The sequence below is a fragment of the Hypanus sabinus genome, chromosome 20, assembly GCF_030144855.1.
Source record: "Hypanus sabinus isolate sHypSab1 chromosome 20, sHypSab1.hap1, whole genome shotgun sequence".
Classification (NCBI taxonomy): Eukaryota; Metazoa; Chordata; class Chondrichthyes; order Myliobatiformes; family Dasyatidae; genus Hypanus; species Hypanus sabinus.
Window position 1 is genome coordinate 69105922 of NC_082725.1, and position 23236 is coordinate 69129157.

Consider the following 23236-nt stretch of genomic DNA (forward strand, 5'->3'; position numbering starts at 1 on the left):
TATTGGCACTTTGTTTTTGTGTGTTTTTTAATTTACTTATTGCTGCTCAGCTGATCTTAAGTTGGGATTCGTCTCCTCCAGAGTCACATGATTGTTATAAAGGGTTATGGCCAGTAATACATTGAAATTGTGCACTTGGAACATTAAGGGGAGTCATTCATCCATCAAGAGAAAGAATATCCAATTAAACCTGAAAAAGGAAAGGGTGGATGTCGCCTTATTGCAGGAGGTATATTTCAATGATAAAGAACATCTAAAACTGCAAAAAAGTGGATTTGATCAAGTCTATTTTCCATCTTTTAATACCAGGAGTGGGGGAGGGGTAGCCATTTTAATTGGAAAGAACTTACCTTTAAAGTTAGTAATCTGCATTAAGGATAAATGTGGGAGACTTCTGATTGTTACGGCTTCAATATATGGAGAGGAACATGGTATTTTTGATGTTTACAGCCCTCCAGCTCATCCTCTCAAATTCCTAACAGATGCTTTTTCCAAACTTAAAAGCTGTTCAATACAAAACATTATTGTAGGTAGGGATTTTAATTGTCTCAAGGACCCATTGATGGACAGAGTGCCTAGTACTCCCCCATTGCTCTCCTCACAGTCCAAACAAATCATGGGCTTATGTGGAGAACTAGGACTTGTGGATGTCCAGAGGTTGTTACATCCCTCAGACAAAGACTTCACATTTTTTACTAATCCACACAAGTGTTACAACAGAATAGACTTTTTTCTAACCCCCAAAACACTCCTGGATTTAGTTGTATCCTGCAATAATTGGAAATATCACTATTTCTGACCATGCAGCAGTATATTTAAATATTACGCCCTGTTACGCCTGTAGCCCCCTCCTTTGTGAGAATCGCAAGATCGCTATTGACTTGGATCAGGAGACCCAGGAAATGAGAGAGAGAGGCATGCGGAATGTCTCGTTCCCCAGCGATGTAAAGCTACGGGACACGGCCATTGTCTCTTGAAGATGAACTTGTGTATTGCAATACTATGCTACGTGGAAGCCCTCAGGCAAAGTGGGCTGGTTGAAGGAGGGATTGCATCACCCCCAACCTGATTGACATCCGAGACCCTGTGAGTCAGGATAAAAGAGGGTCTGTGGGAACAGCCCCTCAGACGCACCAGAAGAAACGCTAGCGATCCCGTAATAGCGGAAGCCATTGGGAGGAGGCCACGTGCGTTTGGTTCCATTTGCCCAGAAACGGTGGCTTTTACCACGGAAAAACGGCTTTTAGCTAACAACGGGGAAACCAACTCCCAAAAGACTCGAAGGATTGGCATCATAAAAGAACTGGGCAAGTTTAACCCGTCTCTCTCTCAAACCAGAACGCTGCAGCTTGAACGAACTAACATTGACTTTTATATTTCCATCAGACAATACATTATCTCCTAGACAACGATAGAGCTATTTCTTATTGATTGTTATTATACCCGCACTTTTAGATTTAGTATTGACGACGTATATTATCTATATGTTTGCATTGATCTTATTTTTGTGCCCCTTTATCAATAAATACTGTTAAAAATAGTACCATCAGACTTCAAAGGACCTCTCTATCGTTGCTGGAAAGTGACCCAGTTACGGGGTTTCAGAACAGCCCAAAGATAATTCAGCACGATCTAGACATTGGAGGCTGAATCCTTTTATTCCAAAAAATATTTATAGACTACTTCCGAATTCAAAACTTTCCTATCTATTAATTTCAAATCAGCTAGTAGTCCATCGATGCTCTGGGAAACCACTAAGGCCTATGCAATGGGATTAATTATCTCCTACTCTGCTAGTAAGAAGCGACAAGCTGCGGAACAGCAGCGCCTAGTGGAAGCAAGGCTTGCGGCAGCTGAAAAGGATTATATTAATAAGCCTTCTGCAGCCAAGTTACAGAATATCACAGCCCAACACTGTACACTAAACTCTTTACTTACACAAGCAGCCAAAATTGACATTTGATAAACAACAATTGTTAGAACATGGTGAAAAAACCAGGTAGGTATTTGGCTTATTTAGCTAGAAAGAAAAATGCCTCTCAGACTATTGCTTCAATTAGGGATGGGACAGGAGCCCTCACTAGTAATTCTAAAATAATTAGTGTTATGTTTAAGAATTTTTATTTTAAACTGAATCAAGCTGAGCGATGTAGTGATGAACAATCTAGGATAGAGTCCTTTTTTCAGGAATTTAGATCTCCTAGGCATTTCTTCTGAACACAAATCCCTCCTCAATGCTCCATTATCTGTACATAAGATACAGTAAGCTGTGAGACAGCTCCAAAGTGGGAAGGTCCCTGATCCTGTTGGACTCACTAGTGAATTCTATAAAGAGTTCACTATTATCAGTAAACTTATCAGGTTATTATCAGAGCCTATGTTAAACATGTTCAATCTTGCATTTAATTGTGGTCTCCTCCCACCATCATTGAGAGAAGCTAATATCTCCCTAATTCTTAAGACAGGAAAGAGCCCTGAAGATTGTGCCTCCGACAGGCCCATTTCACTGTTAAATGTTGACTTTAAAATCTTAAAAATCTAAAAAATCTAAAAAAAATCTTAAAAATCTAAAACCTTAGCATTGCGATTAGAAACTGTTACCTTTTATCATAAAAGAGGATCAAACAGGTTTTGTAAAAGGCCATAGATCATCTAACAATATCAGAAGATTACTTAATGTGATTCACGCATGTCAGCAACAGGCAGTGAAAATCTTGGTGGTTTCCTTAGATGCAAAAAAGGTTTTTGATTGTGTCAAATGGCCGTATCCTTTTTTCACTTTAGCACGATTTGGTTTGGGCAATAATTTTATTAAATGGGTGGTTCTTTATACAGACAGACAGACATACAGACATACTTTAATGATCCTGAGGGAAACTGGGTTTCGTTACAGCTGCACCAACCAAGAATAGTGTAGAAATATAGCAATATAAAACCATAAATAATTAAATAATAATGTTAATTGTGCCAAGTGGAAATAAGTACAGAACCAGCCTATTGGCTCAGGGTGTCTGACACTCCGAGGGAGGAGTTGTAAAGTTTGATGGCCACAGGCAGGAATGACTTCCTATGACGCTCAGTGTTGCATCTTGGTGGAATGAGTCTCTGGCTGACTGTACTCCTGTGCCTAACCAGTACATTATGGATGGGATGGGAGACATTGTCCAAGATGGCATGCAACCTGGACAGCATCCTCTTTTCAGACACCACTGTCAGAGTCCAGTTCCACCCCCACAATATCACTGGCCTTACGAATGAGTTTGTTGGTTCTGTTGGTGTCTGCTACCCTCAGCCTGCTGCCCCAGCACACAACAGCAAACATGATAGCACTGGCCATATCAGCCTCGTAGAACATCCTCAGCATCATCTGGCAGATGTTAAAGGACCTCAGTCTCCTCAGGAAGTAGAGACGGCTCTGACCCTTCTTGTAGACAGCCTCAGTGTTCTTTGACAAGTCCAGTTTATTGTCCATTCGTATCCCCAGGTATTTGTAATCCTCCACTATGTCCACACTGACCCCTTGGATGGAAACAGGGGTCATCGGTGCCTTCGCCCTCCTCAGGTCCACCACCAGCTCCTTAGTCTTTTTCACATTATGCTGCAGATAATTCTGCTCGCACCATGTGACAAAGTTTCCCACTGTAGCCCTGTACTCAGCCTCATCTCCCCTGCTGATGCATCCAACTATGACAGGGTCATCAGAAAACTTCTGAAGATGGCAAGACTCTGTGTTGAGTTGAAGTCCGAGGTGTAGATGGTGAAGAGAAAGGGAGACAGGACAGTCCCCTGTGGAGCCCCAGTGCTGCTGACCACTCTGTCTGACACACAGTGTTGCAAGCGCACGTACTGTGGTCTGCCAGTCAGGTAATCAATAATCCATGACACCAGGGAAGCATCCACCTGCATCACTGTCAGCTTCTCACCCAGCAGAGCAGGGCGGATGGTGTTGAACGCACTGGAGAAGTCAAAAAACATGACCCTCACAGTGCTCACCGGCTTGTCCAGATGGGCGTAGACACGGTTCAGCAGGTAGACGATGGCATCCTCAACTCCTAGTCGGGGCTGGTAGGCGAACTGGAGGGGATCTAAGTGTGGCCTAACCATAGGCCGGAGCTGCTCTCGAACAAGTCTCTCCAGGGACTTCATGATGTGGGAGGTCAATGCTACCGATCTGTAATAATAACTCATTGGAGCCATTATAACCCTTTGGCTACAATTCACACTAATGGTATTAGGTTGGATAATTTTAGTATTCTGGGGGGCAGCCTGCAGGGCTGCCCTTTATCACCACTGCTTTTCACACTAGCGATCGAGCCATTGGCAGAGGCTATTCAGCGAGACCCCAAAATATCTGCTCCAGACATAGGACTAAAGTCACATAAAATTACATTGAATGCGGATGATGTTCTCATTTTCTTATCAAACCCTGCTATATCAGTGCACCACCTTATACAATGCATCAATTCATTTAGCACCTTTTCAGGTTATGCAATCAACTTCACTAAATCAGAGGCTATGCCTCTGGGGAATCTGCAGCAGGTACCTGACGCTCAAGGTGTTTTCCCCTTTAAATGGTCACAGACAGGTTTTGTTTACCTAGGCATATTTATCACACCTACGTTGGATCAATTGTTCAAAGCTAACTTTACACAGTTATTTGACAAAATCAAACAGGATCTTGAGCACTCTTCCCATTTCTTGGCTTGGCTGAATATCCTTGCTCAAAATGAACATTCTTCCTCGTCTGTTCTACCCATTACGAATGATCCCAGTCATTTTTGCCTAACAAATACTTAAAAAAAATAAATGGCTGGTTTGTTTCTTTCAACAGGAACAAAAAAAGACCCTGTATTAAAATGTCTCAGTTACAGCTTCCCAGTAGTCTCGGGGGTCTGGATTTTCCAGACATCAAAAAATATCAATTACGTTCCTTTTTATCTTATATGGTTGACTGGGTTTGCAGGGACCCCTCCTCAATTTGGCTAGACATTGAAGCTTCACAAGCAAAATGCCCTCTAATTAATTTGCTTTTCCTCAATAAGATGAAATTAGTTAAAGAATATTGTCACAATCCAATAACAATTAATACAGTCAGGGGTTGGAGGACAGTGCGACAAATTGAAGGCAACGCAGCGAAAACATCATCCTTCACTCCAATAACTGGCATAATGGATTCTAGATTTAAACTTTGGAATTCTTAGGGTATTTTCCATCTAGGAGATTTGTTTAATGATGTCTTTTAATCAAATAGTACAGAAATTTAACATACTCAACAAGGATCTTTCTCGTTTCTTTCAGATAAGAGATTATATACCAAAAAAAAGTCATTGTTAACTGATTTCTATAGTTCTGACATAGAAAAGAGGGTGTTTTGTTCTAAGGGTGAAGTTTCCATTAGTACTTTTTACAGCATCCTGAGGGAATGTTCTTCTGGAGAGGCTGAGCAGCTGGGAAGGGTCTGGGAGGAAGAGCCGGGAGTAGAAATTACAGCTGAAACATGGGAAGACATCTGTGATAATGCAAAGAAGATTTCAGTTTGTAACAAAACTGAAGCTTTGCAACTCCAAATTCTGCAAAGAGCCCATCTAACTCCAGATCGTCTCTCGAAATTTAAGACAGGGGGTTTCTCCAATGTGTTCTGAATGTAAAGTAAATACTGGAACTTTCACCCAGTTTTTGGACTTGTCCCAAACTTCAGGCATACTGGAGTGATAGTTTGGGTGAAATGGAAACGATTCTGAAGATGGAGCTTGAACTGGACCCAGCGTCTTTTCTCTTAGGCTCACCCAAAGTCGTATTATTAATGCAGATCAGAAACAAAACCTTTTAATATCCTGACTTATTGTGCAAGGAAGAACATTTTACTTTGTTCGATATCCGATAAGGCCCCTAAACTTTTTGGTTGGCGTAATCATGGAATACATTTCTTTGTACTTTTTGACATGTATGGTACACTCAAAAACAAATTGTTTTCATAAAACATGGCATCCTATTCTGCAGTATATAGATGTAAACCTGTCTGCTATACTAATAAGGGCTTTTGTATAGGATGTTGTGGTGATATCTATATTTTGACGGAAGTGTTTTGATATCTGATATCTGTTTGAGGAAAAAATGTAAATGTAAGTGTATCTGGAAATTGAAAGTTTTGTTATGCTGAGCAAAAAATAATTAAATTTAATTTTAAAAATATTTAGCTCATCTGGGAGAGAGGCACTGATGTTGGAAACTCCATTGCATTTAGCCTTGAAGTCTGCAATGTTGTGCAGACCCTGCCATAAACTGCATGTGTCAAGCTCCTGTCCTTCTTCCCCGATGGTAGTGATGAGAAGGGGGCATGTCCCTGATGGTAAGGCTCTTCAATGATGGATGCCGATATTTTGAGGCACAGTCAGAGGTTCTCCAGTGATGGAGCTGGCTGAGTTTACAATACTCTACAGCCTCTTGCAATTCGATGCAATGTTCCACCATACCAGGCTGCAATGCAACCTGTCAGAACACTCTCAGCCCTACATCTACTGACGTTTACAAGCAACCACATCTCCACAGAGCAGCTGGCACATCTCCTTTATGATTTTCTCTATTGTTGAGCCTGGGGCAGATCCTCAGAGAACCTGACATCCAGAAAAATACAATTGCTCACCCTTTCCACCACTAACCCCTCAATGAGGACTGGTGTGTGTTCTCTTGACATCCCTTCCTGAAGTCCACAACCAATTCCTTGGTTTTGCTGACATTGACTACAAAGTTGTTGTTGCAACACAATACAACAAGTTGATCTCTCACTCCTATATGCCTCCTCATAGCCATCTGGGATTTTACCAATAATGAGGTGCCATCTGCCAATTAATTGATGACATTTATGCTGTTCCCATCCACACAGTAATGTGTGTAGAGAGAGTAGAGCAGTGGGCTAAACGTATACCCTTGAGGTGTATCTGTGTTGGACATGGTGAGCAGTCATCATTGATCCATACTGACTGTAGGCTCCCGATGAGGAAGTCGATCATCCAGTTGCACAGTCACAAGACTTGGAGATCCGTGATTAATACTTAGAGTCATAGAACACTACAGCATGGAAACTGGCCCTTCAGCCCATCAAGACCATGCCAAATTGTTAATTTGCCTAATCCCTTTAACTACACCTAGAGCATAGCCCTACCATCCACCCATTTATCCAAATCTCTCTTCAATGTTGCCATCAGACCTGCATCCACCACTTGTGCTGGCAGCTCATTCCACACTCACACACCATCTGAGTGAAGAAATTCCCCTTCAATATATTTTAACTTTCACATTCACCCTATGAGCTCTAGCTCTAGATTCACCCAACTTCAGTTGAAAAGCTTGTTAATATTTACATCTGGTAGTCTCCTGAATAAGTTGAGCTCAATTACTGAAGTCTTCTGGCCACCATTCAATCCCCTCCGAACTCCTCGACTCGCAGCTCAGGACCACCCGAAGTGGTCAACCAAGCACATCTACCTTCGTCTCCTCTCCTCAGGGTACCTCCAGGCCTCGGGCCCCCGCTTGGGGTCCATTCCTCGCCCAGTTTACAGTATCGCGTCCTCTCTCTCTCACCCCCTCGCGCCGATCTCCCCAAAAGCCCACCAACAATAGCTTACAGACTGAAGAAAAAAAAACATTAATCCCAATTGGCTTACAAAGGAATACAATTCTCGTTATCAGTAAATTTTAACCCAAACAAGCTTCCAGCACTCTCTCGCAACAAAGAAGCATTCCCACTTTTAACAAAACAAAGAAGCCATTTTGATTAACATACGCAGTAACAAAGAAAAAGAAGAAACTCTCCTTTACACGTATTCTATAGTCTGCAGTGCCCTGATATTCACAGTGCAAGGCCCGCCCTGGTTTGTCCTTCTAAACTGCAACACTTCACACTTGTCTGCTTTAAATTCCATCTGCCATTTCTCAGCCTATTTTTCCATGTGGTCCAGATCCCACTGCAAGCTTTGATAGCCTTCCCTGCTGACCACCATATCCTCAATCTTTGTGTAATCCACAAATTTGCTGAACCAATTCACCACATCAGCATTCAAATCTTTAATATAAATAACAAAAAACAAAGGATCCAGCACTGATTCCTGCAGCACACTACCAGTCACAGGCCTCCAATCAGAGAGACAACCATCTATGACCACACTCTGGCTTTGGCCACTAAGCCAATGTGACATCCAATTTACCACCTCATCTTGAATGTGTTACGAATGTGACGCAACTCTGAGGGGCTGAAGGGTACAAAGTCGCCCCCTCCTTTTTGAGAATCGCAAGATCGCTATTAATTCGGGTCTGGGACCCAGGAAATGAGAGAGAGACACGCAGAATCCACAAGGTTTGGAATGTGTCCTGGCCTCAGCGAAAATGGAACCATTGATAACGGCTATTGTCTCTTGGAGTCGGAATTGTGTATTGAGTACTGTACTATTCATTGAAGCCCCTCAGGGGACGACCAGAGTGGGCTGGTTGAGGGATTGCATCATCCCAACCTGATTGACACCTGAGACCCCGTGAGTAAGGATAAAGGAGGGTCTGGGGAACAACCCCTTTAGATGCATCAGGAGTAACGCTAGAAATCCCGTGACAGTGTTTAATAGCGAAGCCGGTGGGGGCCCATGTGCGTCCTCCCTTGCCTGGGTTGGCGGGCTCACCACGGAAGAACAGCTTCGCTAAAGGAGAGGCCACAAGTGAACGGCCACACCAACGAGACTCCGACGGATCGAAATCATAAACGGAAAAGCCGGCAAGTTTTTCTCCAAATCTCTCTCTCTCTCTCCAACCATTGCCACACAGCAGTCCCCAAAGGCTGCAGCCTGCATGAACTGAGTGAACTTTATATTTCCATCGGACAATACATTATCCCCTAGACAACGATAGAGCTTATTTCTTATTGATTATTATTATACCCGCACTTCTAGATTTAGTATTGACGATGAATATTATCTGTATATTTGCACTGATATTATTTTTGTGTATTTTTACTAATAAATACTGTTAAAAATAGTATCATCAGACTTCAACGGACCTCTCTATCTTTGCTGGTAAGTGAACCAGTTACGGGGTTCGTAACAAATGCCAGACAACTGAACCTTCAGGACCACACTCCCATATAGGACTTTGTCAAAGATACTGCAACAAAGTCCATGGAGACAACATCCACTGTCTTGACTTCCCAAAAACAAGAGAAGATCTGCAGATGCTGGAAATCTAACCCATTTTATGCTTTCCACAGGGATCACTCCCAACCAGACTCCATTGTCCATTCGTTCCTGTCCACTGATCTCTCTCCTGGCACTTTGTATGCAGAACAAGTACTACCCCTGCCTCTACACCTCCTCCCTCACCACCACTCAGGGCCCCAAACAGTCCTTCCAGGTGAGGCAACACTTCACCTGTGAGTCTGTTAGGGTGATCAACTGTATCTGGTGCTCCTGGTGTGGCCTCCTGTATATTGGTGAGACCCAACATAAACTGGGAGACCACTTTGCCAAGCACCTGCACTCTGTCAACCAGAGAAAGACGGATTTCCCAGTGGCCACATTTTAATTCCACTTCTCATTCCCATTCTGTTATGTCTATCCATGGTCTCCTCTACTGTCGTGATGAGACCACACTCTGATTGGAAGAGCAACACTTTATATTCCGTCTGAGTAGCCTCCAACCTGATGGTATGAACATCAATTTCTCAAACTTCTGGTAAAGCCCCCCCACCTCCTCCACCATTCCCCATCCCCTTTTCCCTCTCTCATCTTATCACCTTGCCTGTCCATCAGCTCCCTCGGGGTTCCGCCCCCTTTTCTTTCTTCCATGGCCTTCTGTCCTCTCCTACAAGACTCCACCCTTCTCCAGCACTGTATCTCTATCACCAATCAACTTTCCAGCTCTTTACTTCACCCCTCCCCCTCCTGATTTCACCTACCACTTTGTGATTCTCCCTCCCCTCCCTCCACCATTTAAATCTACTCATCTTTTTTTCTCCAGTCCAGCTGAAGGGTCTCAGCCTGAAACATTGACTGTACTCTTTTCCATAGGAGCCGCCTGGCCTGCAGAGTTCCCCAGCATTTTGTGTGTGCTGCATTAACTTCATCAACTTTCCTAACAACTTCATCAAAAAATTCTACAAGACTGGTCAAACACAACATACCACACACAGAGCCATGTTGACCATCCTAATCAGAGCCTGTCTATTCAATCTGTTTCAAGGACTCTGATTTGATGTTTAATATTCTGTGTTTAATTAACTCATTTTTTGCTGTTTGCATGATTTATTCTTACTTTTGAGTGTTGGGTGTTTGATGCTTTTTTTGAACAGTTTCCATAGTGTTTCTTTGTTTTATGGCTGCCTGCAGGAAGACGAATATGTCAGGGTTGTATACTGAATACATTCTTTGATAATAAATATCATTTGAATCTTTGAAATATCACGTCCTTTAGAAAACCTCCTAATAGTTTACCCACCACCAATGTCAATCTCATTGGCCGATAGTTTCCAACCTTATCCTTGAAGCCATTCTTGAACAATGGAACAATATCACTTATCCTCCAGTCCTACAGCATTTCAAATGTGTCTAAGAATGCTTTAAATACCTAGCCAAATCTCCAGCAATTTCTTCACGAGCCTCCCACAAGATCTGAGGGGACACCTTATCATCCACCCTAACTTGCTTTAAGACAGCGAGTAACCCTCTTCTGACATCTGGATACATTCCATAACCTCACTACTATTTTGCCTCAGTTCTGTAGACTGTGTCCATCTCTCATGTGAATATAGGTGCAAAAACATCAATTTAAGATCTCCCCCATCTCTTTTAGCTCCATCCAGAGATGACTTTGCTGAACTTCAAGAAGACCAATTTTGTCCTGTTATCCTTTTGCTCTTAATATGTCTGTACAGGCCCAAGGGAATCTCTTTCACCTTCTCTGCCAGAGCAACCTCATGCTTTCTTTTAGCCATCCTGATTTCCTCTTAAGTAGTCTCTTGAATTTCTTAAACATTTTAAGAGTTTCATTTGTTCATTTTAACCAAATGCTCAAACATCTTCATAATGGTAGATCTGAATCCTACTGGGCGATAGTCATTGAGACAGCTCACCCTGCTCTTCTTGGGCACCAATGTGCTAGATGAACGTTTGAAGCAGGTGGGAACTTCACACCACAGTATTGAGAGGTTGAAGATGTTCTTGTAGACCCCAGTTAGTCTGAACAGGTTTTCTGTACCTAGCCAGGGGTCTTCCACCTTACAACAGTTCATCCTCTTGAAGGATGTTCTGATGTTAGCCTCTTAAACAGAGATGGCAGGGTCACCAGATGCTGTGAATATTCTGACTGTGAGTCTAATTTCATACAGAAATGCCTTCTTTGGTAAGGCAAATCAATATGGTCTCAAAAACACACACTCATCTACACGGGTCTGGATAGAGGTGGCGACAGTTGTAGCATGTCATTCATTTACAAAGATGAATCCCTGAATATTGTCTAGTCCACCAGTTCAAAGCGCTCCTGTAAACATTCCTATGCTTCCCTTGACTATATCTTTGCCACCCTCACCACTAGGTCTGCGGTCCTCAGTCTCTGCCTACACGTCAGCAATAAAAATTCCAGGAATAAATAAATACAGCTAGGTAATTAGGCTTGCTGAACAGAGCTGTCTGATGTAAGTATTCTTGACGGTGACATAGGAGTGATTAAGTGTGTTAGCTCCTCTGGTTCCTTAGGTGCTGGTGGTAGTTCGTCAGAGACTTCTTCAAGCTGGGTTGGTTGAGGTCACCCACAACGATTGGGAAGCTATCAGGATGTGCTGTCTCATGACTGTTGATAACAATGCTGAGCTCCTCCAGTGACAAATCAATTTTTGCCAGGGATTGCAACTAGGATGACGGCAGATAGAATGGATGACACTTTACTGCCATATGTTCCAGTTTAGGGGAACAGAACTGCCATTTCTGTGCACAACGATGAGTTATCATAAAGCAAATGTTGCCACCTCTGTCTTTAACAGATGCTGCTGTCTGCTGGAGGTAAGCCTATGAAGCAGAGCACACATTAGTTCCTGATGTCCCTCCGGTACTGTAGTCATGCCCTAAGCTCTTGAATTCTGTTTTCCAGAGACTGGACATTAGCTAGAAGCATGGTTGTGGATTGGGGGAGGGTGCCCAGGGTTCCACCTTTCCGTTTTACCTGGTGCCCTCCCAGACAGCCACTTTTCCTGAGACAATGGAGATGTCCTCTGAGCTTCCAGCTGCTGTACTCACTTCTGGCATGGTCAGGAGTCGCACAATTCAAAAGATTTGTTTCTTTTTTGAGATTTGAAACAATGTGACTTACTGCAGTGTCTCTGGTGGCTGATTTTAGCTGGAGTAGTTCCAAATGGGAGTATTTGATGATCCCCTTGGGAGCTCCACATACAAGAAAATGTCTGCCCTCTGTTGCCTTTTTGGAGATTGTGATTTATATTATATAATACATTCTATAATTCCTCATCATTACTTCCTAACAGAATAAGATTCAAACTTATTAACCTCTACATGGAATCTCAAAACTTCCTGATCAATTTAACCTCAATAGGCTGGCAAAAAAATCTTGTAACACTCAGGCGACATGTTGTCAACATGCTTCTTGCCTTCACATCTCTGCATCTTGAAGACTTCTGTACTGTCACTGACATGAATCTTCTGTACTCAGACTGCCAATTATAGAAAATTGAAGCCAACTGAAAAGGAGGAGCAGGAGCTTAGGAGAGACAATGGCACCTAACAGCAACTCCTTTGCATGCATCTTCAGAAACAACTCTACTTTTATCTTTAATATCTCCATTTTCCCCTTTCAAGGTTCTTTTGAAGACCCTGGCCTGGAGTTACATGCTGCCTTTAGTTCTTTGTGGGAATGGGAGACACTCTCGGGGTCTCATGACTGGCCATTATGCGATATGCCAAGGACGCGGCCTAGAAGATCAGCTTGTTTTCGGAGTTTCGGGATTTCATGGCTCTGGAGGCAGGCAGACTCCAGGTCGGTTCCTCTGAAGAAAAGCGGGCTGTCGTGTGAGATAGAAGATATCCATCTGTGTACCCAGAGACCCGAGTTCTTTGGGCACAGAGCTCAGAAAAAGCTACACAATGGACATAACATCATAAATCAGCAGGTTGTTTGTTATGACCCCCCCCCCCCACTGTGAAATGGGGACACCTCTTTTTCCCTTATTAGGGCAAAAGAGAGCATAGTATGTCAATTTACCAAGTGAATCAGTAGTCCTTGGAGTACTGCAAGTCTGTATCTTTATTGATTCTTTGCTGCACGCATGAGTGCTCGGTGGTGGGGGGGGCGCTGATGCTTTTTTTTGCTGGTGGGGGAGGAGGGATCGATGCTTTGCTGCTGCTTGTCCATGGGAGCAGGAGCTGGGGAAGGGGCATTGGGGTTCTAACATTTAACTGTCATTCATTCTTTGGGGCACTTCTGTTTTCACAGATGGTTGCAAGAAACAATTATCTCAAGATGCATATTATTTATATTTCTGTGACATTAAATGCACTTTTAAAATCCTATAATTTAAATACAATATGGCCATACATTTCATTGTTAAGCAAATAGCTTTCAGGAGGAGGTTTGCTGAGGCTCAGTAATTGTATTTTAGATTGGATTGGAGAGGATTCAGAGGAGATTCACAAGATGTCCCTGGGAAGAAACATTTTACTGATGAGAAGACAGGATAGGTGGAGCTTGTTTTCCTTCGAATGGTGGCTAATGAGGGACTGGAAGAAGGTGTACAAAATTGAGGGGCATAGACAGGGTAGATTTTTAAAGATTTTTTTTCATAGTGGAGGCACTTTAGACTACTTAAATTTAGAGAATCTGAGGGAAAAAAAATCTCCCTGAGGGCATCACAGAGTTTTACAGTATGGAGGCATGTCCATGCTGACCATCTAGCATCCAGGATTACAAATGCAACATGAATCTCATTGTCTGGGAGTCAGCTGGAGACACTCATGGAGTGAGTACTGTTTTGGATTCGCTCCATAACCTTTACTTTTTTTTAACCTTTGATCACCCTTATTCAGCTTATTTTTACCTATACCGAAAGTTTCTTAGTTAATTTTTTTTTGAACTTACTGCCAAGAGTTTGTTGTGAACTTTGAAGATATGCAAACAGAAATGTCTCTCAGGTCTAAGGGACGGGATCCCGGACACAATCAGAACGGTAACGGAAAGAAGCAGGCTCCGCCACAACAAACTCAATTAACTTATGAATTGTTTATGGAGGTTTTGGATAAAAAATTTGATGAACTACAACAATTTTTTAAAGAAGATATAAAGGCTTTTTAAGAGTACATGGTTAAGACGGATTCAGTAATTAACCAGCAACAAGCTCTTATTGCGTCTTTGCAAGAAGATGCTCGGAAGCGAGATCTGACTATTGAAAAACTGCAACAGGATTTAATTTCGACCATTAAGCTGATGGAAGCCCTTAAAGCCAAGAGTGACGATTTTGAGAATCGGTCCAGAAGACAGATCTTACGTATACTTGGTCTTCCAGACGGCATAGAAAAAGATGACCCTTTGAAATATTTTGCTCAACTTTTAAAAGAAGCGTTTCCGACGATTTTCCCGAATAACCCTCCTTTATTGGATCAGGCACATAGAATTCGGCATCGATCACCGAGTGCTACAGACAAACCTTCGGTGGTAATTGTCAGGTTCCATTATTTACATGACAAAGAACAACTTATACATGCAGCTCGTCGGGCAGGAATGATTAAATTCAAAGAATACTGCTTCCGCCTGGTCGAAGACTTTAGCCCTGACCTTTTAAAAAGAAGGCTTCTTTTTAAACTGCTGATGGCTGAATGTTACGAGAAAAATCTGAAACCTGCACTCCTGTACCCTGCGAAGCTTCGAATATCTCCATTGAATGCTCCACGACAGGTTTTTCTTTCAACTTCAGAAGTGAGAAAATATCTGGAGGAGAACTTCCCTACTGCTACAGACACCGGTCTCTAATAAATGAACGATTCTGATCGTGTAAGATGGTTTTCGATCTCTTAAACCAGAATTAAAATCTGGTTATTGGTGTAGGTTCATCCTATACTTTATACTTAAGTTAAAACGTGTTTTCGTCATATTAATTGTTCTGCCTTATACACTTTAACCATTATACTACATTCTTGTCCATTAACTTTGTTCCTTTGAAGGTATATTTTTAATTCTTTGAAGGTGAATTTTTCTTTGATTAAGATGGTGGTTTTTTGAAAAAGATTTTTGGTTTTGCTTAAGATGGTGTTATTTTTTTTCTTTCTTTCGTCTTCTTCCTACAATGCATCGCTTATCATAGCTTAAATATTTTTTGTTTTGTCTGGGCTAGTGCCCGATTTATAATTTTTTTTTAGTGACTATATTCTTATTTTTTTTTACAACTAACTATACTTAGAAATATGGTTTTTATTATAGTGATTTTAATTTTTAAAGTTGGGGTGATTCTTTTATATATATCCTTTATATATGGAGTGTTCTTCAGCTGACATGGGGGTAGAATTAGTCTTACTTTTTCCTTTTTTAAGTCATATTTTGGCTTTTTCTCTTTTTCTTGGGGGGTGGGGGGATGGTCTGTTTTCTAATTCTATTTTCATCAGTTTGTGTTAGTTTTTTTTATTTGGGCTGTTTTTGAACTTCAAATATGTCTGTGTTGTCGTCACTTCCGGGTCTTCTCACTACTTTTGTTCCTCTTCCGGGTGCATGAGTTTATAAGTTGGTTAACCCTTTCTATACCAAAGGGTTGATGTTAGAATTATGGCTCAGACCATTAATTTTGTGTCTTGGAATACTAATGGTTTAAATCATCCAATTAAACAAAAGAAGATTTTTAAAGTATTCCAAAGACTTAATGCTCATATTATTTTTGTACAAGAAACTCATGTGAGGAAGGAGGACAAATTGTTTTTTTAGATTTTGGCGGGGTCAACAGTATCACGCAAATTCTAATGCTAAAGTAAAAGCAGTTTCAATTTTTATTGACTCCTCTATTCCATTTGTTCAACATGATATTTTTTCGGATCCGAATGGTAGATTTTTGTTAATTATGGGTTTACTTTGTAATAAAAAGGTTGCTTTGGTTAATGTTTCTGCTCCAAATGTGGATTGTCCTGACTTTTTTAAGTCCTTATTTACCTCTTTACCCAATCTAAATGAATATAAGTTAATAATGGGTGGTGACTTTAACTGCTGTTTAAATCCTGTGATGGATAAATCTTTATCTATTCAGACTTTACCTAATAAGTCGGCCACTTGTATTAACTCTTTTTTGACTGACAATGGAGTTTTTGATATTTGGAGATTTCAGCATCCTAAAGACAAAGAGTTTTCTTTTTTCTCACATGTTTATCACTCTTATTCGAGAATTGATTATTTTTTTGTAGACTCTTGTTTTATTCCATTGGTAATCAGTTGTAACTATGATATTATAGCTATCTCTGATCATGCTCCATTATTACTTTCTATGAAATTTACGGATACAGCTTCTAATGCCAGACAATGGCGATTTGACTCTACCTTATTGCAAGACTCTGACTTTATAAAATTTATGGAGGAGCAGATCGACTTCTTCTTTTCAACTAATTCTACAGATGATATCTCCTGCGGAACACTTTGGGACACTTTTAAAGCGTATATACGTGGACAGATTATTTCTTATTCTGTTGGTTTGAGGAAACGTACTAAGATGGAAACTCTTTTATTGGTTGATAAAATTAAAGAGATTTATAAGAAATATTCAATTGCTCCTAGTAAGGAGCTTTACAAACAAAGGGTTGAACTTCAAATGGAACATAGTTTATTACTTACATCCTCGATTGAAAATCAATTAATGAAAACTAGATCTGATTTTTATATACACAGTGATAAATCAGGTAAACTGTTAGCTAGTCAATTGAAGAATGCTTTGGTTAAACGTCAAATCACTAAGATTTGTCAGAAGAATGGGATTCTGACAGTTAATCATGATGAGATAAATAAGGCATTTCAAGACTTCTATACCTCCCTGTGTCAATCTGAATTTCCTCAAGATCATAATACCATGTCTGATTTTCTTGGGAAATTAAATTTTCCAAGATTATCATCTGATGATCTTTTAATATTGGATACTCCTATTACGGATGTAGAAATTAAAGGGGCTATTTCCTCAATGAATTCTGGGAAAGCACCAGGTCCAGATGGTTATACAGTTGAACTTTTAAAAAAATTTTCCGCTACTCTTTCCCCTTGGTTATGTAAGGTTTTTGAGGAAGCCATTAGATTGGGGAATTTGCCACAATCTTTTTAGAGAGCTTCCATTTCTCTAATATTGAAGAAAGATAAAGACCCTGCTAACTGTGCTTCCTATAGACCAATATCTTTATTGAATGTAGACTCCAAGATTTTTTCCAAGTTACTGGCATCTAGATTGGAGAAGGTATTACCCAAAATTATTTCAGATGAACAAACCGGTTTTATTAAAAATCGCTATTCTTTTTTTAACATTAGGAGATTGTTGAATATTGTTTATACTCCCTCACATGACACTTCAGAATGCGTGATTTCATTACATGCAGAGAAAGCATTTGATAGAGTTGAATGGCCTTACTTATTTAATGTGTTGGAGAAGTTTAATTTTAGTCCGATATTTATATCATGGATTAAATTGATTTATCATACACCAGTAGCCTCAGTGTTTACCAATAATCAAAGATCTCCCTTTTTTCGCCTATTTCGGGGCACTAGACAAGGATGTCCTCTTAGTCCATTACTATTTAACATTGCCTTAGAACCTTTGGCAATTGCCATCAGACAATCACAGGATATTTTGGGTATTAATCGTGGGACGGACATTCATAAGTTATCTTTGTATGCAGATGATTTATTACTATTCATTTCTAACCCGGAGAAATCCGTCCCAGCAGTTTTATCATTATTGGTTCAATTTAGTGAGTTTTCTGGGTATAAGTTAAATCTTAATAAAAGTGAATTGTTTCCTTTGAATAAACAGGTCCCAATTTATGGAAATTTACCTTTTAAATTAGTTAATGATTCTTTTACTTATTTAGGGATCAAAATCACAAAAAACCATAAAGATTTATTTAGATTTAATTTTTTACCCTTAATTGATCAGATTAAAGGTTTGTTTACTAAGTGGTCACCATTATCTTTATCCCTAATAGGTAGGATTAATGCTATTAAGATGGTTATTTTTTTAATATATTTTTCAAGCGATACCAATTTTTATCCCAAAATCTTTTTTTACTAATGTTGACTCTAAAATTTCTTCATATATATGGCAGTATAAAAATCCCAGGTTAGGTAAAATATACTTACAGAAGACAAAAAAGGAAGGCGGGTTAGCATTACCTAATTTCAGATTTTACTATTGGGGAGTTAATATTAGATACTTGTTATGCTGGTTGAAAGATGGGTGTGGATCTTTCGGCCCTCGTTGGGTGAGTTTAGAAACTAAATCTGTATCAGCTTATGCTCTGGGTTCTATTTTAGGGACTTCTCTCCCTTTTGCTCTTTCTAAATTGCTGAAACGAATTGACAACCCGATAGTTAAACATACTTTGCGTATATGGTTTCAATTTCGGAGATTTTTTGGGTTGACTCAATTCGTTTTAAATAGTCCTATTGTATCTAATTGTTTTTTCCACCCTTCCATTATAGATCAAGCTTATTCGGCTTGGAAAACTAAGGGAATACTGATTTTCTGATTTATTTTTGGACAATTGTTTCATGTCTTTTGAGCAATTATCCAACAAATATAACTTGCCTAGATTTCATTTTTTTAGATATTTACAGATTAGACATTTTTTAAGTTCTGTACTCCCTACATTTCCAAATTTTGTGCCTTCAGATATTTTGGAGAGTTTATTTGAATTAGACCCTTTTCAAAAAGGGCTTATTTCAAAACTTTATAATATAATTATGAAGATACGTTCAGAGCCCCTTTATAAGTCCAAAAAGGATTGGGAAAGAGAGCTTAACCTTATTATTTCTAGTGAGAATTGGGATAGAATTCTTCAATTAGTTAATACATCATCGTTATGTGCCAAACATTCACTAATACAATTTAAGGTCGTACATCGGGCCCATATGTCCAAGGATAAATTAGCTCATTTTTACTCTCATATTAGTCCTATTTGTGATAGATGTCAATCTGAAATTGCATCTTTAACTCATATGTTTTGGCCTTGTTCATTTTTGGAGAAATATTGGAAAGATATTTTTGATATTATTTCTGTGGTTTTGAATATTGATTTACAACCTCATCCTATTACCACAATTTTTGGTTTACCAATGTTAGAATCACTGCATTTATCTTCTTCTGCCCGTCGAATGATTGCATTTCTAACTCTGATGGCTAGAAGATCTATATTGTTGAATTGGAAGGAAATTAATCCTCCCACTGTATTTAATTGGTTCTCTCAAACTATGTTATGTTTAAATTTAGAAAAAAATTAGAAGTGGTGTTTTTGAGACTTCTATTAAATTTGAAAAGTTATGGAGACCATTTATTCAACATTTTCATATGATGTAATATGACCCTGTTCCAAGTTCATTTGATTTCCCAGCTTTTAGCTTATGTATGTTGAGAGGACCGGAAGTGACGGCATTGATGAATATTTATTCTTGTGAGATATTATAAACAGCCCCCCTTTTTTTCTCTCTCTCTTTTTTTTGCTTCTTTTTTCTTCTATATTAGTTATTAGTTATTAGATTAGTAGATTAGCTAGTTTTGCATTATATATATTTTTTTTTCTTTTTTCTGTTTTTTTTATATCATATATTATGAAATATTTAGACTTACCATGTTCATACATATATTGTATGGCTTATGTCTTGGTAAACTCATTTATATTGTAACTATTGTTTATGTTTTTTTTCATATGTAATGGAATTTGTATGTTTGTAATTTCTTTATCAATATATCATTTGTATTCTGTCCATATTACTAATAATAATAAAAAGATTTAGAAAGAATCTCATTGTCTATGAAATTCTCCCCAGGATCCAATTCACCTATCAATTTATATGTTTGGGATACGAAAAGAAATTGGAGCACCCAGAGAAAACCCACACACTCAGAGAATGTGCAAACTCCACACAGAGAGCACCAGAGATCGGGATTAATCCCAGTTCTAAAACTGCATACTATGCCACCCATTAGTTAGAATCTAATAATATACAGCTTGAATCGATGGTGGAACTGGGTATGCTCACAACATTTAAGTCATATCTGGAACATTTGAATCGCCAAAGCAATGAAGTGCTGGGAAATGGGATTTGTCTTTATCATTCACACTGAAAAAAATGACTTTAGATGTCAAGTTTACGACAAAACATGAAGTGAGGATTGTAGAGGCAGCCCACAAGTATTGCTATGCTTCCAGCGCCAATGTACCATCCCACAACTCGCCAACCCAAATCACACGTTTTCTGGGGAATCACACTGTGTCACAGGGACAATATACCCCTAACTTGAAAAAAAGATTTTGTCGGTCTCCCTTATCTCTGGCTCATATAATTTTATGTTTCTTTTGTTAATGTTCAATCTCCTCAATTAAGGAAAAGCAAGCACAGCCTATCCAATCTGTTTCCATAAAAAAAAGCTTGAGATCATTCCACATTGATTTACAAGTATTTGAAACGAATTGCAAACATTAAAAATGAATCAGCACATTAAGGAAAAAAAAATAATCTGTTTTCTTTTTACAGACACGTCACACAGACAAAAAACCATTATTTTACCTAATTTGTATGATGGCAGTTGATGGTTGCTGTTCATTTTGATGCTTGATTCTTGCAGATTTTTGCTTCCTCTGCTGTGTTGCAATTCACTGGGAGTGATTGAGGAAGAAACCTCACTGTTACCACTAAAGATAAAATCAGAATCAATATGTGAGACTATTTCAAGGGTTTAAAATAAAGTAGAACTTGCTCTGTTATATATTGAAAATTGGCATGTTAATGTGTAATCTGCTGTCATGATCCCTGACTTGGGAGATCAGTACTCATAATAAATTCAAAATATCCTCCATAAAAACAAAATTGAACCAAAATGAACTAACTTGCATTAGCAACGTTTTGTAGCAATGCTTATTTTCAAAGGTCTGCTCCATTTGAAGTGGACAAATGAAAAGAATAACAAAGCAAACATTTGTGATGGCTTTCGATAATTAAACAACATATTGCAGTATCTGTCTTAAACTAAATTTGGAACTGTCCGACTGAAGGAGTTGAAACAAAAAACACCAAGAACTCAGTAGGAAGAACATAGCAGTCAGGCAGCATCACTGGAAAATGAAACAGAGCTAACATTTTAGGATAAAGACCCCTCATCCTTTCTGATTTCCATCCTCTATTAAGGAAGTACCTAAAATTGAAATGACTAAGATAAGGCTGAAAGCATTTGAATCATGCAGCACAGAGGGATCTTGTCAGCCACTATGTCTGTCCTGATCAAACAGACATCTACATTAACCCCATCTTTCCTTCCTTTCCTCGCGAATTCTCTTTGCATCCACAGAAGCTAGGGACAATTTACAGAAGCAAATTAACCTAGCAGCCAGCCCATTTTGGGATGTGGGAGGAAATGCAGGGTATAGTGAGCTATTCTGTTCACCACACTATGGGAAGAATGTGGCTCACTGGAGAAAGTACAAAGAAAACTCATCAGGATGTTGACTGGAACGGAGGACCATTTTGTGGGAAGAGATTGGGTAGGCTGGACTTCTTTTCCCTTGGTCATAGACTAACAATAGAAACAAATAAAATAATGACCCAGAGATAGGAGAAACAGTCAAAATCACATTCCATGGTAGGAGTATCAAAGACCAGAGTGCATAGGTTTAAAGTGAAAGGAAAGTTTTACATGGGATTTGAAGATATTATTTGACACACAAGGTGGCAAATATCTGCTGCCAGAGGAGGTGGCGGCATCAGAAATTATTATTATGTTTTAGAGATATTTGGTCATTTATTTAAATAAACAAGGCAAAGGAGGATATGATCCTAGAGACACAAGAGTCTGCAGTTGCTAGAAAGTGGAGCAATAAGTAAATGACTGGAAGAACTCAGCACATGACAGCAAAGATATGATCCCATTGCGGGCAAATGTGACTTAGTTTACATGGGTAAAGCATCAGCATGGACTTGCGGGCTGACGGCCTGTTTCCGCGCTGTCCTGCTCTATAATTCCACCACTGATCCTGGACACCTTCACACTGCTCTGCAACCTCTAGCCTATAGCTTAACCATCGGCAGCTCTAGGCCAATATTTTACATGCAGCCGCTGGACCCCCAGTCTCCCCTACCCCATCTCCACTCTGCAACCCCATGTCTCTCAGGCCCCATCATAAGCTCACGGATCCTTGGAGCCTCCATCTTCCTCCCACCCACCTATCCTGAACACCCTAATCTCCTCTCCCCTCTGACACCACCAGCTCTCTTCCCCCCATGATGCCAGCTCTAACCTTGCCACATCTTCACTATTCCCTCTGAACTACCCATCTCTCAGGCAGAACGTCGTGACATCAGAAAGGGCCTCACCTTTGTCCCCCTACGCCCGCACCTCAGTGAGTTCCACACCCCCCATGATATCAAGCTCTTCTTCCATTGCCTCCATCTCGGAACCTACTTCCTTGGCAAGGATTCCACACCCCACACTGATGACCCGTTCTCCCATCTTCAACCCTTCTCCTCTTCTTGTACACCCCACTGTGGTTCTCTGCCTGTTCTGGAACTTTTCATCTCAAACTGCCGACAAGACAGCAACTGCCTCGACTTCAGCACTCCTCTCTCCTCTTGCAACCTGAACACCACTCTCTCTGCACCAATTTCAACCTTGCCATCAAACCCACGGACAAAGGGGGTCCTGTTGTCATGTGGCACACCGATTTCTACCTTGCTGAGCCCAGATGGCAACTCTCAGACATCTCCGCATACCTACCCCTTGAGGAGGATCCCACTCCACACCATCAGAAAACTGTTCCTGGCACCATCACTGACCTCATCCACTCCAGAGAACTCCCTTCCACTGTCACCAAACTCACTGTTCCCTTACAAGAGAATATCAGCAGATGCCAGAAATCCAAGCAACACACACAAAATGCCAGAGGAACTCAGCATCCAGGCAGCATCGGGCCAAAACGTCAACTGTACTTTTTTCTACAGATGCTGTGTGGCCTGCTGAGTTCCTCCAGTATTT

At 40.1% G+C, this 23236-nt stretch overlaps 1 protein-coding gene across 15 annotated transcripts in view; it reads right to left on the reverse strand.

Annotated features, from left to right (window-relative positions):
- Positions 1 to 23236, reverse strand: part of ulk4 (unc-51 like kinase 4) — a 712463-nt gene that overhangs the window by 626147 nt on the left and 63080 nt on the right. For all 15 annotated transcript variants that reach the window (XM_059945716.1, XM_059945717.1, XM_059945718.1 and 12 more), the window contains one exon: positions 20779 to 20903. In XM_059945716.1, the coding sequence (XP_059801699.1) occupies positions 20779 to 20903 (125 nt within the window). The remainder of the gene's footprint in view (positions 1 to 20778; positions 20904 to 23236) is intronic.